We start from the raw sequence: 14,461 nt of genomic DNA on the forward strand, positions 1-14,461 counted from the left end.
AAATGCATGGAGCCCGGTAAGTATAAGCACTTCAATTAACCAGACACTTTGAAAAAAAAATAAGGACGCAAAAAGTGACGATGTTCGGCTCAATGTCATTTACCAGCAAAAATTGAGCATGCACTTTTTTCCCTTTTCTTTCCGCCAAGTTGATCAATGCGTTAGATATCGGTAAACTACGTTTTTCCGAATTTAGAAACCGAATTTAGAAATGTGAGACTTGTGCTAGAAGATATGTTACGACAAAAAGATGTATTCTAGGTTACCTTTGCGGTAACACTTCTGGGAAAAAGGAAGAAAAGTCATAGGCATACCGAGCTATACCGCTTGAGGAATGAGATTGAAATAAGATAAATAGCGAAGTTTAGAAAACCATGTTAAGCATGTAGATTGTTAAATGGATCACAGCATTATCTCGGAAACATTTGCTCCCTTATCCAAAGCGTCTGCCTCCCTGCGGAGGACATCGGCTCGAAATCTTCTAAATGCGGTCTCGATCCTCTTTTTTGTCTCAGGATCGGCCGTGATACTCCGACTTCCCTTTGCGGCACCTCCTGCAAACCCTAAATAATTTGAAATTGGTCAGAAACCTGTCTATGTTGAGATTTTGCATTAAGAGCTCGAAAGTCCATACCAAGTTCACCACCCAAAAATAGGCCACCTGCTGAGGCAAAGAAGTAGGTTGCAAAGTCACCGAGTGTTGTAGGCTTTAGTAGTGGAGTGAGATCAGGGATAGCCTCTAAAGTGGACGTTAGTCTGGAGAACGAAGGGCGCGCATGCTGTGTGGAGGTTTACCAGTCCGACCGTCCGCGAACACAACCTGAGTAGGTTTTTCTTGAGCACGAACAGCAGCAAAAAATGCTCTTCGTGTGCTTCTTAGTCGGATTGCGGCATAAAGACCGAGTCCAAGTCCAATTGCAGACCCGACTGTTGCCCAGAGAGAGACAGAAGATGCAGCTGACTTGAGCGCATCGCGGTCTGCGGCCTGTAGATCATGTTGTAGGTGCTGATCGGCAAGTTTTGCGAGCTCGTCACTGCGATGGCGTCGGAAAAGAGCAATTGATTCTGACATTGCGCTGGTGTTTCAGGAAGAAGCTATCTGAAAGAAGGTTTACGCCGCAAAGATCAGCATCCGTTATATGAGGGACGAGGATGATGATGTCATTTTGCACTAGTCCACTTTCAAGCAAATCGGAGCTTTTCCAGGATATCGTAGTGTAGTGGGGAAATGGCAGGCGAGGGGTGATCTCTGATTGGAGAATATCTTTCCTAGTACACAGTCTTTCCAGGATATAGCTTCGCATCTCCGATAAGGAGAGAATCAACTTTACACATCTTTCGCAGAAGCAGCATCCGTTTTCTCTATGAGAGACTTCCTTCCATCATGGTGTGGTGTGATTTGTTGGCTGGTTCGCTGATCGCTCTCATGCTGCCTGCATTCGCAGGCTTGCCGAAGAGCGCCCTGGCTCAGTAGGTAGGTTCTCCTAGACTAGGTTCGATATTATCTTTTATGTGAATCATGTTTATGTGCATATGTACCGGATTTTGCAGACATTCTTAACATGAAGCTAACCCCTATCTTCGCTGCGATTTCCCTCTCCTCTAAGGGATTCCTAGGCCCGCCGAGAAACCCAAGAAGAAATTGTATATCTATATGTATCCTGTGGGACGCGATAGTTTGAATAACATACCTAACGACAGAATAGATAGGGAAATGATCAAAGCGGCAAGAAACAAGGCAAAAGAGACAAGCACTGCGGTGGTACGATTTGGTTTCTTTAAGGTGCAGCAGACTACAGCCATATATAATTCGCATTTGAACAGTGATATTACCCCTTTTTGGGATTCATTTTCCCTTCATCCGTCGCACCCAATGCGCGTATCATTAGCCATTGTTTGACGCGTCCGGTGTCCCCCTCAAATTGGGGAGCGTCCACCATCTCGACCTCCTCCAAAATAGTGAAGCCGAGGCTCTTGTAGAAAGGAAGATTTTTTTCACTGGAACACTCGATGAGAATTGGTGCCTGGTCAACATAATCAAAGACGGCTTTCATGGCAAGCTTTCCCATTCCCTTCCCCTGTAATGACGGATGAACTCCAATCATTTCGAGATGCCAAGCTTCAGGGTTTTCTTTCAGGAGGCGATGGATGCCAACCTTCTGGCACCTTTGGAATTCTTTCAATCTCTGCAAGGAATCAGTTAGGCGTTTCGACAAAATTACCGCATGAGAACGTACACTTTCAGGGAGTTGAAGGTCGATCGGATCCCAGAGAACATTTATAAATAATAATTTCAGTGCGCTCCAAAGGGCCCTGATTGTCCAACGTTGTTCAGATTCGGGTGCGGTGAGAAGAATTACAGCAGCGGGGGAATCGTCTCCTTCAGCCCCTCCCAGAAGGTGAGATTTTGTATATGGTGGCTGGGACTCCAGGACAACTCCAGCTAGATTATGCGACTGGATCCAGCGAGAATAGACACGGCGGGCGCCTGGACCAGTTTTCTCGGCCACTGATGTAAGAGGGCGAATCCAGCAATTGACCGGATCATTGGCAAATGCCCCAGCAAGAGTCGCCGATGCTGACCAAAGTGAGAGTTTATCTGACAAGGAAGAAAGAAAAGAATAAGTATTATCCTTGAGGGCGGGGAATCATGAGCTGCCTACCTTCCTTGACGGGTCCTAGCCGAAGAGGCTCTGCTGGCGACATGGCTCCGTTGCTGTTGAACTGTATTGATCGATCTTAGATTGTTTGTGCTTTCTGAAATCTAGCAACTTAAACTTTGTCTTAAGGGTTAATGGTAGTTGTTGAATTATTTGATTGAGAAGCTTGAAAAGGCAAGGGGATATAGCACAGTGTGACTTTCAGCTAACCCATTTTTGGAAGGTGGAGCCACCAGCTAAGAATTTATTGAGTTGTCTGAGGCGTTCCGCGCCCGGTGTTTAGGGGGCGCGAGCACCTATCGTGCCTGTGTATTCTCTGAGACCACTAGCTCTGGATAGTTGAGGAACTTCTGGGTAGAAAGTTAAATTCGAATTTGAGAAAGACAACCCGGATGTCAAATACTTACCCCACGAAATCTGCCTTCATAGTGTTATATTTCCGAGGTTGATATCGTACCTATGCAGCTTGTCTGAATCAAGGAGGTGGTACCCTCCCCCGTATCCATTCTGAAATCTAGAGAAACTGCCCAGATTGATAAAATCAACACTAGCTACATCTTACGGTTAAGTGTTGCGTAAGCCAGCACATGCACTTCCAGTAGAACAGCCAGGGTGACTATAAATACACTTCCCCGTCACCGTTGAACGGTTCACAAGCCAAACCATTGGTAAAATATGGATATATCCGCTCTAGTTCAGGGCCTAGAGCTCAGGGAGGTGCCAGATGGTATGCTGTTGCATTTTATTGACTTATGTTAATCATCCAAAGCTAACTGGATGGTAGATCCCAGAAGTGTAGCCGCGGCGGCGCATGTGATCAACTTGTCTTTCTCAGACGATCCCCTTATTACTTGGTTGCGACCAAATGCAAAGGAACCATGGAGCGCCGAGCATCCATCTGTGCTAAAATTGCAGCAACGACGGGTTAGGTTGACACGGCTGACGGGGATGATGCTCCATTTTCTCATGTCGAACACCGAAGACGAGGCCCCATCGCCGTCCCCCAACCAGGTCGAAAGCGTATCTAAAAGTGATAATTTTATGGCCACAACGGAAAAAAAACAGCACTCCTTTGCCGGAAACTGCTCCAGCAGCGGTGGTGATGCTGTATCCACCGAAAGGAAGATCGCGCTGGACGGTGAAAAGAGTCGCCGGGTTGGTAAAACTCTTTCTTTGCCAGCTTTTCGACAAAGTGGAGGATCCGGGGATAGATTCCAAAGTGAGCCCAAAAGCCAAATGTGATTTTTTCACTTCAACCTTGATCTTCGTCTAATAGTTTTTCTTCTCTGCGGCTATAGCGACTGAAGATAATGTCAGAGTCACACGACCGTGCACTAGAAAAAGTTCGCGGTTCTCTCCCCGGCAAGAAAGTCTGGTATCTGGAAGTGATAGGAATCCATCCAGATATGCAAGGACGAGGGATAGGATCGAAGGTTATGAGAAAGATTCTGGAATATGCTGGTACTGAGCCTATCGTTCTCGAGTGTACGAAAGAGTCCAATCTCTCCTTCTACAAGAAATTTGGGTTTGAAGTCTTTGAAGAGGTCCAATTAAAAGTCACTCCCAGGGAGGGAGAAAGTGAAGCAGTAAGAATGTGGATGATGTTGGGGCAGAAGTAGCATCCGCGGCATATATGCGCGTTTGCAAATTTTGGATCAAATTGGTGTTTGGGACAATGTAATAACATCTTCTATTTCAAATCACAGCTTTATATTTTTGAATAGACTCTTGATGTTGAGTTCCATTTATTGTTCTCAAAGCATCCAGAAATAATACCTATTAGATATACCTGTTCTTTCTGACCAGTTGAAATTCCTCTCAGTTGAGTCTTGGTAATCGGGATTCTGTCAGAGCTAACGAGGTGCTGGATCCTCATGGTCCAGCACTCGCACTGATACTTTCGCCCGGATTTCCATCGCTTCAGATACCCAGTCAATCGACCGACCAAGTCCCTCAGTTTCTTGCTTTTCCCAAAGATCTAGCGATCTCTCTGGGCCTCGGCTACAGTGTTATCAATAGCCACTTATCTAGGCCCAAACAGCCAGCGCTCGATTTTGTGGATCGACATTCTATTCTTGTGTTAGTATAGGGAGAAGGCATCTTAATTTTGCCAATCGAAATTCATCTTGTCTTTCACCATGGGGTATCAAAAGGCGGGGCATGACCTGCCATTTTGGGCTAGCAAAGCGGACTACAGGCCCATATTCATGATTTAATTTGTTAAGGAACATGTAGCCCCACCTGCTGTATTGAGTTAGCACTTGGCGGCAATAGATAACACTGCCATTCAAGTGCTGTGCCTGTTCATCACTGAAGCGGATCTAGCTCAAAGGGTCACAACTTGAAAAATTTCAGACCCACATTGTAGTATAAAACCGTTGGATCTCGTGGCCAGTCGGACGTGAACCTCATTAAGTTCTTGCCGATTATTCTATCTACTCTCTCAAATTGTTTCTATCCATCCAAAATGTCCTTTCAAACACCAAGTTCGAAAGCTACTATACATGTCAAAGGACTAGGCCAGCTGGATGGCTTCCGCTATGAAACAGGCGTTGAGCAGTTCTGTGGTATCCCGTACGCGGATTTGGCTAAACGGTGGACACGCTCAACATTGAAGACGTCGTGGAACAAGAACTACCACGATGGAACTCAATTAGGGTCTGCATATGGATGATTCCCTCACATTGAGTCCATAAGTCCATACGCTGACGTGTTCATATTTTCTGCTCAAGGAATGATTGCGCTGCTCCTTTAGTTGAAGGAGACACTTCCGATATCCTAGTTCCGGTACCCCCTAACCCGCATTTCCCACGCCAGCCGGAAATTGACGAAAAATCAGCCCTGGTAATGAATATTGTTGTACCCGAACATCCCACGGCATATGGAAAAAGGTTCCCTGTCTTTTTCTATATCCATGGCGGCTCGCTTTTGTATACAGGGGCAAACCTTGGCGTTTTCGATGGTGTCAACTTGGTCTCCCAAAGCGTTTCCATGAATCAACCCATCATAGTTGTTAATTTTAACTACCGGGTTGGACTTGGCGGGTTCCTCGCTAGCAGCAAGATTGCTGACGAATTGAGACAAGATGGCTTCAAAGGGAATGGAAACTTCGGTTTTACGGACCAGCAAGTTGCCTTCGAATGGGTCCAAAAGTACATTGCAGAGCTCGGTGGAGACCCTGAAAATGTCACTGCGGTTGGGGAATCGGCGGGGGGAATTTCGATTTCTCATCAGTTGACTGCTAGAAATCCACCAAAGTTCCACCGAGCGATTTGCATGTCGGGAGTTTTCAATTCTCTCCATCCCGCGCCATTGGCACGGCATGAAGAAATTTTCAATGCAACCTGCCGCTACTTTTCTATCGACCCCCTTTCGCCTACCGTTATGGATCAGCTACGGGGTATTGGTGAACAAGAACTAGCCAATGCCGATCATATTATTCAGGGTGTTTTCTCAGGAACCGGTAACCCCTGCGATGATGGATGGTTCTACAACGACAGGACTTGTCTTCATCCAGAGACACCAACTTGGATCAAGTCACTCATGATAGGAGATGTCTATCATGAAGGAATCATTTTCGGACTCAATCTTGCGGAAGATACGTACAACACCGTCAAAGAAACTCTCGTGAATCACATTCAGGATGAGTCTCTTGTTGATAGCATCTTGCTCGAATACGCCATTGAGCCTAGTCTGAACAAGGAAGCGCTCATAGAACGAGTGAGTCATCTCGGTGGGGACGCTGCCTTCAAAATACCGAATTGGCAGGTTGGGTTGCACAACAAGCGACTCCAATCCCAGAAAATGCTTTTCAAGTACCATTTTGACCAACGATCCCGTCTCAAGAACGAACTTGAAGGTACTGCTTATCATGCCCATGAGCTTCTCTATCTTTTTGGGAATCTCAAAAATGAGATGAACGAGACTGAAATTGCCATGAGTCGTGATTTTGCTTCTGCATGGATCGAGTTTGTAAATGGTGGGTCCCCATGGACTAGCGGGGAAGGTCTTTGGAAGATTTGGGGCCCTGAATCGGTGCAAAGTGTCAAGTCTGAGGAGGAGGATGAAGTTATCAGACTCTATTCGCGTTTTAAAAGATTGCAGTCTCTTGGGAACGATGACTTTTGGCGAAGGTTTCTCAGTGGGATAGATGACCTTCTGATGAAGCGATCCAAGATTGGACAATTCGGAACCAGGAAGTGAATTGCTTGTGATGCACATAAACCCGCTTTCTACTCTTTAAATATTGTATTTCGCTAGTATTCAAATCGCCCTGCCTCACGGTCCTTTGAGAATACATGACATTAAGCGCTTCATATGGAAACACTAGTATCAATTGATATCCTTGAATCATTTCAAGTTACTGAGCAGACTGTCCATCGATTTGGTGTCCTAATTAGAAGCATTGACAACTATCGCCATGCGCGACTACTTGAGATTTAGTATACCAGAAAATAGCCGAGGTCTAGGAGAAGCACCATGTGAATCTACTCTGGTAATACAGTCTAATGTACTCCGATATTGTAAAGCGAACGGCCGTGTGTCAGGCTGAATGGAGATATCCGCTTTCTTTGTCACCTTAAATTTGAGTAGTACGCAACGTCGAGATCTGGATAATATGCATAAATTGCTGCTGGCTGGCGTAGAGAGTTTGCTGATTGATTCAGTATAGGTTTGAAATTCAAGCCGTCATCAATAGGACAGAATTTCCTTAGGGTTCGACTTGCCTTATCCAGCGGTTTGAGCTTTTTTTCTGAGCGCTTGAGGGGGCAAGCGGGTAGAGGACGCGTACAGCGACAGAAAAAATATTTGGAACACCTGCCCCACACCCCTTTGGTTACAAAGTATACACTATTATACGATGAGACGGTTAGCGCGACGCAGGAAACAGTCACCAATTTACCAGCACCAAGACTACGCCGCAACACTAGGGGACGGTAAATTCACACCGTGATGCCAAGGATATACTCCAAGTATGACTCCAAGGAGTATACGCAGGAGTATACGGTGACTCCAAATTTACTCCCTGGGAGTGGATCAGGGTGTAGGAAGAAATAGACATATGACACTCATTTCGTATAATGTATTTAATTCTTCGCGATCGATTGCACATTGTTACTTGGTTACTACCTTTAGCACTTTGCACTTCACAATTCACCTTCAAGACAACCTAACCTACCCGTAGGGGAGCTCACTTCGCGGTAACACTTAGTGACTGGCTTGGTGCGCACTTCTGGCACATCCTGCAAGATACTGAAAAGTACCCGAGCCTGTGTAAGGCTTAGCATAGCAGCGGTACGGTTGCGAGATAATCTTGGGACACGCAGTAGAAATAGGCAACTATAATCCTGAGGAAGCTCTACTCACAGTGACCAGTCGGCTCCTCGTATCATTAACCTGCTTACAGTAATGCGTTAAACCCTAGTATTCATCCCTTTTTTGGCTAATCTAGAGAGCATATAAAGGTCCATTCGCGGCGAATACTAATCCTACCCTTAATAGTATACTTATTAGACTAGTAAACACGAACCTAATCTGCCGATGGAAAGTGTTGACATCGGCTAGCCTATTGGAGACACTTAGTTGCATGTTCCTTATCGAGATAGGGCCTTCAGGAGCATCGCCACTTTCGCATATTCTTGATGTTCCAAATACCTTTACCGAGTTACTGTAGGAACTTGTCATTGGGATGGGTGTTTCGCATACCAAGAAGTATTATTGAACCTGAAATATGGATTATCTCGTGAGACAGAACCCTGGACTGGGTCTCGTGTCCGACGATTCATAACCACGAATCAAACTTTTAGGCTGGGATTAAACAAATGCCTCATGAACAGAGACTACCGCTGGTCCGGTTGACCACGCCCTGCTGAAGTCCATCGCAGGACAATACTCCGCGCTCAAAGCCTGATATAACGTTTCTCCTGGAAGTGAGCTTAAAAGTATGATAACGACGATAACAAAGACAAGACCCAATTGGACGGGAAAGACGATCATGCGAGTAAAAAGCTCCAGCTACGGGGTTGAAACTGGGGCGGGTTCCAGAGAGCGAAGGGGCGATTCGCCAAGGAATGCGGGGTTTGGCGTGTTGGTGGTTCAACCTGCCGTAAGAGTACTAGTTCGATTTTAATATTGATTGATTTGACGAACTAAACACAACGTTATCTTCTTAAAGCCGGGGAGATCATTGCTATATAAAAAGCTCATCAAAATCCATACTTCGAGGATGTGTTACATATCTTCGGATATCCAAAGCGCAAAGCAATATCTGCTACCACAGCCACCATGGAAAACCAGCATGAGCCCCCCGGTACCTCCCGGATCTACAATGGTATTAACACGTCCAATATTATTATCACGAGTCATTCTGCTTTGACGGCGTCTAACTATTCTCTAGAGTCAAATCTTGCCGTCATAGAAACGGAGTTTGTTGTCCAGCCTACGCCGAGTGACGACCCCAATGATCCACTGGTATTTCGCCTCGATTTCCGCTGTCTCAAAAATTTGGAGCTTTAAGGAAAGCTAAACCTCCTAGAACTGGTCCATGATCCGGAAAACATTCAATCTTTTTTTGACTCTGATTGCGACGGCTATCATATTCACCGCGTATGCAAATTTTCTCCATTCCCTTTTGATTTCCAAAAATCTTCACCACTGAACCTGTCTAACTTGGTCAATTCCACATCTTCAGGATATCTGTCCAACCAACCTACTGGCAATTGATGGTTTTGGACATGTCAATTGATTACGAACAGCTCATTAACTCTGCTGCTATCAATTACGTGGGCTGCGCCGTCGGTTGCAACTTGTTCATTCCCTTTGCGACAAAATATGGCAGGAGATCTATCTATGTCCTCTCTTCTCTTATTATGGTTCTGCTCTCGATTTGGTCCGCAAAAATGAGCACCGCTGCTGAGCTGTACATGACTAATCTGTTATGGGGGTTGTCTGGTTCAACCAATGAGACTCTTGTGCAGATGACGGTTTGTTGAAGTGTATTCAAGAGTTGCATATCCAATATTTTACTTACACTTCCACAGATAGCAGACATATTTTTTGTACACCAAAGGGGAACCGCAAACGCATCCTATATGGCAATGGTTCTGGTTGGAGTGAGTCAGAAAAATACTATGACCACATTCGAATGCTATAATCTAACCGCTATTGGTAGAGCTTTCTTTCACCCATACCTGCAGGATACATTGCAGATCGATACGGTTGGAGGTTCAGCTATTGGATCATGACTGCTTTTCTTGGCGTCCAGTTCATTTCACTTCTCTTCCTCTATGAAGAAACCAAGTATATCCCAAGACTCGAAGGGATAGTGGATGTTTCACCCGCACAGGGTCAGGAACCCAAAAAGTCACCAGGACCGGATGAGAATATGAAACTTTCTGACAATCAACCGACAATCAGCCTCAAATCAAGAGCAACCCAGTCTTCCGTAAGCAGGGCGTCATACAGCAACAGAATACGTTTCATCACAAAAACAGACGAAAGCCTCTGGAGGCTTTTCTGTGATCCTTTTATTATTTTATTCAAGTTTCCAGCAGTCATGTTTACAGCAGTTCAATATGCCTTTGGTCTTGGATGGGTGACGATCCAAATGCTGACAATGTCCGCACTCATGCCCTATCCACCATACAGCCTTAACGCCTTTGGCATTGGCCTAATGAGCCTTGGGCCTTTTATTGGATGCGTCATTGGAGCTGTATATGGTGGCTACCTGACAGATCATGTCATCCTTTGGCTCGCCAGACGTAATCACGGAGTTTACGAGCCCGAAATGCGACTGCACATGGTTCACCTCCCCGTTATCGTCGGACTATCCGGCTTTTTGATGTTTGGTATATGCTTTGCCCAGGTAATAACATCTCCTACTCTCTACTTATTTCGTTCATCACTGAAAATCTCTGCAGGGCATGCACTGGATATACCTACAAGTTGGCGGGGCATTATTTGGATTTTCCCTAGGCAGCTACGGGGACATAGCTCTGTGCTTAGTCATTGATTCATATCGTGGGGTGAGTTTTCGTTGGGTTCCAAGCTGTTGAGATCGTCAAACTTCTTTTTTGCTACGGAGACTGACGCAACTAATCAGGTTACTGGAGAGGCATTTGTAGGAATCACCTTTGTGCGAAATATTGTGAGCATTGTCTTGTCATTTGCGGTGAGTCCATGGCTTCAGGCACAAGGATTACAGAATATGTATATTACATGTTCTGTTTGGTATTTTGTTATTGCAGTGCTTTATATTCCCATGATGATTTATGGCAAACGCATTCGACGGAAGACCGAAGATAAGTATAAGGGGCTCGTGGGTGAAAAGGGGGCACATAGCCGGATTTAGTTCAACCCTTCCATCTCATTCCATTGTGGCCCTTTCTTGCCCTTTTGTTGCTCCGCTGGCTGGGGCATTGAAACTCTAAAGAGGTTGAATCTCACTTTGCATTCACGGGCAATTGGTTGCTTTGAATTTTCGAATATTGATACGTAGGGATGGAGTAGCATCCAAATCAACCAACCTCTTGAACATTTTTGTAGCTATCTTGGCCCTCGAAAAGCGCAAATTTCGTCGTGTTCGGATACCGTAGGCTCATTGGTAGTCATATTTATATGTGCCTCAAGCTCAACAAACCCACTTCAGAGAAACATTCATATTATCCCTCTACTGACTAAAATGGTTAACCCTATTCGAACGCAATCAGACGTGATGATGCAGTGGCACATTTGCAATGGTCAGTGTGAAATCAAGACTCTTGATCCGGTATCGAACCTTTGCGATTGGAAAGAGTGAGCGGTCTGCTAGTTTGAGCACATGAACAGAAACACTCAGATATTGATTATCATTCGTGTCCTGTTTCGTGGCATTTGTCTGGCTGATATTAGATAAGGCTAGACGAGGCCAAACCTAGATGGAAGGAAAGCAGGTGGAGCCGATCGGGAGCACTCGGCTCGGTGGCATAACCTGCTGCTTTTGGTTAGTCGTCAAGGAGAAACGTACCTCGTTATACTATAATTCAGGGACAAGCGTCCACAGCGGGAACTATTACTTTTCCATAAGCCGATAATGATTGAAACCACCAGGGTATAACTTACAGGCGTGGGCTAGTCCAAAAAGTGTACCTCGGCAAACCACCCCCCTCTCCAAAGATAAAGAGAACCTGCAAAGACCTCAAGGGCTCGCTGCTTAATACAGTTACATTTCCAAGTGAAGACTCGCATCTCGTTTGTGTCCACAAGTATGAAGTTTACAGAGGAACCGTACGTGAAATCCCTCAACGGACGGGGCTACGTCCAGGGGGTTATTCATTCTAAAGAGAATACACCAGTCTGTCTGTCATTCACGGGAGTTCGATATGCTTTTCAAACAAAGCGATGGGAAAGAGCCACCCCTCTTCCAAAATCCTTCACTTACGGCACTAAAGAGGAACCCGCTCGGTGTGACATGGGATCAAAAGTCTATCCCCAATTAGAGTGGGATGGCGGATTCAAGGAGGATTCATGGAGTGAGGATTGTTTCCAAGTCAATATATGGGTGCCAAGTGAAGAACCACCGGCGTGCGGATGGCCGGTTTTAGTATTCCTCCGTGAGTGGACATCCTGGGACCTAGATGAAATTTGACCGTGGAATGTTGCTAATAAGAAAAATTCATTACTGAATAAGATGGTGGGTGGCTTCAGTCTGGCACGCCCAATGACTTCAAACCGTCAGCTTTGATTTCAGAAGGGTTTAAGGCTATTTTCATCCTACCAGCCTACCGACTCGGTGTTTTTGGGTTCTTTTACTGCACGCAGCTTGAAGAGGAAACGGGCGACACTTCAAATACAGTTGGAAATCTCGGTTTCTGGGACCAGCGATTGGCTCTTGAATGGGTTTCGGAGAATATTTCTCTTTTTGGAGGCAACTCAGACAACATCACCCTTGCGGGTTATTCAGCAGGTACAATATATCACCTTTCTTCCGTCTCTTCACTCATTCAAAACAAAACTGGACCGATGAAATAAGTTCTCACTTCATGTTTTCTAGGAGCTTACTCGGCTTTCCATCAACTGGCATACGAACTCAACCTGTGTAATAGCAATATTATCAAGCGTGTCTGCATGTGGTCTAATGGACCTGGTGTCCAGCCTAAGACACGCCACCAGGCACAGCTTCAATCTGAGGAACTAGCTGCGGCGCTGAATATTCCACCAGTTTCTCCTAGAGAAACACTCGAGAAATTAAGAAATATTCCTTCAAAAGAGCTTTTGACAGCCGCTCTCTCAATCCACACCCATCAATTCCGTCCTATAACTGATGGGGCATTCATCAGGTCAGGCCTTATTCAGAATTTGGATGAATTTGCACGACAATTGATTGAACGTCGCGTCCCTCTGATGATCGGGGAATGTAAAGATGAGCACTACCTGTACGGACTGTGGAAGCCTCCTAAAGAAGATAGTAGGGAAGGACTGCGTGAACGCCTGATAGCAGATTATCCGGCACAAATTGTCAACGGGCTGATGAATATCTACACCCCGACTGAGACGCTGCCGTCCCGCTTCAACAATTGGGTGCATGCATTTGCGGTAATTTATGCCGACATGCAAGTGCACAAGTTGCAACGGGGCCTTGTGAAGACAATTGCCCAGGAGGGCGGCGAAGAACTCTTGTATCGATATCGCATTGAGTTTCGGATGAAATGCGTCGATCAATTTCTTCCGCCTGAGGCAGGCGTAACGCATGGTACAGACGAGGCCATATGGTTCTTTGGAAACGAACATGAGGTCCCTGATTATGAAATGTCAATGTAGTAGGATACGGTATCGGCTAGGAAAGCTAGGATCCAATGGAACGAGATGCTCAATATAGTGATGTATTGGGTGACTGAACTATCTAAGTGTATAGGCGGGGGAATGTTGAATATCCCCTACCTTGCTGTCTAGCGTGTTACGGCGCTGGGTTCCGAGTATACCCGGGATACTATACAAAACACGTAGCAAATCGAGTATCCCTGTAATATCCTGACGCGTATAGAGATATGTAGGTCTCGCCCGTATTATGCAGTCTTCCTTCTCGACACACCCCCCTAGGGATAGGCGATTTCACAATCTTCTAAATCTTCGATTTCCGGCGTCTCTACGAATTAACCTCTATTTCCTATTTAGGAAATCTCTAACAGCGTTTCAATGTCTTCTATCCCGAGCTAGTTAACGAATACTTTATATCGCTACCGGGGAAGGCTCTTAGTAAGGCTATTAGTAATTATATCCTTCGACTCGACCTATCTAACAGCAATACGTTATACCTAAACCTTCTACCTTAACTAGTGCTAATAAATATTAATATATCGGAGCTTAGTCTTTAGGAGAGGCGTCTCCTTCGTTAATAGTCCGAGCGTCTACTAGTTATTATAAGTAATAGTAAGTAGATATTAAGGATCGAATCTAATTGCTCTATATAGGCGCTTCTATATTATAATTAAACGAGCGGCTTCCGATATAGTAAGTAGCTCTGCCTCGGTAGTGCTAGTTATTACTATCTTTTACTTGCTAGCCTTCTAGTTAACCGGTCCTCTAAATATTATCCCGATATACCCCTACGAGCTCTTACGATCCTATATATCAGCGAATAATATATCGCTAGTAAAGCGTATAGCTTCCGAGTTAGTATTATTACGTAGCCGGTATACGATAGCGAGAGAGCGAGTATAATAGAGGTATATAATAACTTAGTTTATAGCGGCGAGGTATTCTAGTCCGGGGTTCTTAAGGAATTAAGCGAGTATAGCTATCGCTTTAGCGGTATCTAGTCTAGT

At 45.2% G+C, this 14,461-nt stretch overlaps 6 protein-coding genes across 6 annotated transcripts; 4 read left to right on the top strand and 2 right to left on the bottom strand.

The window, feature by feature from the left end:
- Window positions 1–402: 402 nt before the first annotated feature.
- Window positions 403–1,072, bottom strand: N7462_007980 (uncharacterized protein; the record flags this gene model as incomplete). Its single annotated transcript, XM_057079698.1, has 3 exons — window positions 403–563; window positions 635–739; window positions 796–1,072. 3 exons carry the CDS (start codon window positions 1,070–1,072, stop codon window positions 403–405), a joined length of 543 nt encoding a protein of 180 aa, XP_056932368.1.
- A 757-nt stretch (window positions 1,073–1,829) lies between these two features.
- On the bottom strand, window positions 1,830–2,706 carry N7462_007981 (uncharacterized protein; the record flags this gene model as incomplete). The annotated part of the gene is made up of 3 exons (XM_057079699.1): window positions 1,830–2,186; window positions 2,238–2,578; window positions 2,664–2,706. 3 exons carry the CDS (start codon window positions 2,704–2,706, stop codon window positions 1,830–1,832), a joined length of 741 nt encoding a protein of 246 aa, XP_056932369.1.
- A 920-nt stretch (window positions 2,707–3,626) lies between these two features.
- Window positions 3,627–4,279, top strand: N7462_007982 (GNAT family N-acetyltransferase; the record flags this gene model as incomplete). The annotated part of the gene is made up of 2 exons (XM_057079700.1): window positions 3,627–3,815; window positions 3,959–4,279. 2 exons carry the CDS (start codon window positions 3,627–3,629, stop codon window positions 4,277–4,279), a joined length of 510 nt encoding a protein of 169 aa, XP_056932370.1.
- An 848-nt stretch (window positions 4,280–5,127) lies between these two features.
- Window positions 5,128–6,863, top strand: N7462_007983 (alpha/beta-hydrolase; the record flags this gene model as incomplete). The annotated part of the gene is made up of 2 exons (XM_057079701.1): window positions 5,128–5,318; window positions 5,393–6,863. The coding sequence occupies 2 exons, from the start codon at window positions 5,128–5,130 to the stop codon at window positions 6,861–6,863; spliced, it is 1,662 nt and encodes a 553-aa protein (XP_056932371.1).
- A 2,082-nt stretch (window positions 6,864–8,945) lies between these two features.
- N7462_007984 (uncharacterized protein) lies at window positions 8,946–9,176 on the top strand (the record flags this gene model as incomplete). The annotated part of the gene is made up of 1 exon (XM_057079702.1): window positions 8,946–9,176. The coding sequence occupies one exon, from the start codon at window positions 8,946–8,948 to the stop codon at window positions 9,174–9,176; it is 231 nt and encodes a 76-aa protein (XP_056932372.1).
- A 2,728-nt stretch (window positions 9,177–11,904) lies between these two features.
- On the top strand, window positions 11,905–13,388 carry N7462_007985 (uncharacterized protein; the record flags this gene model as incomplete). The annotated part of the gene is made up of 3 exons (XM_057079703.1): window positions 11,905–12,250; window positions 12,328–12,603; window positions 12,691–13,388. Coding segments are annotated over 3 exons (1,320 nt in total), but the record flags the coding sequence as incomplete, so codon positions are not given.
- Window positions 13,389–14,461: the final 1,073 nt, after the last annotated feature.

The sequence above is a fragment of the Penicillium macrosclerotiorum genome (assembly GCF_028827735.1).
Source record: "Penicillium macrosclerotiorum strain IBT 26536 chromosome Unknown utg000007l_segment0_segment0, whole genome shotgun sequence".
Taxonomy (NCBI): domain Eukaryota; kingdom Fungi; phylum Ascomycota; class Eurotiomycetes; order Eurotiales; family Aspergillaceae; genus Penicillium; species Penicillium macrosclerotiorum.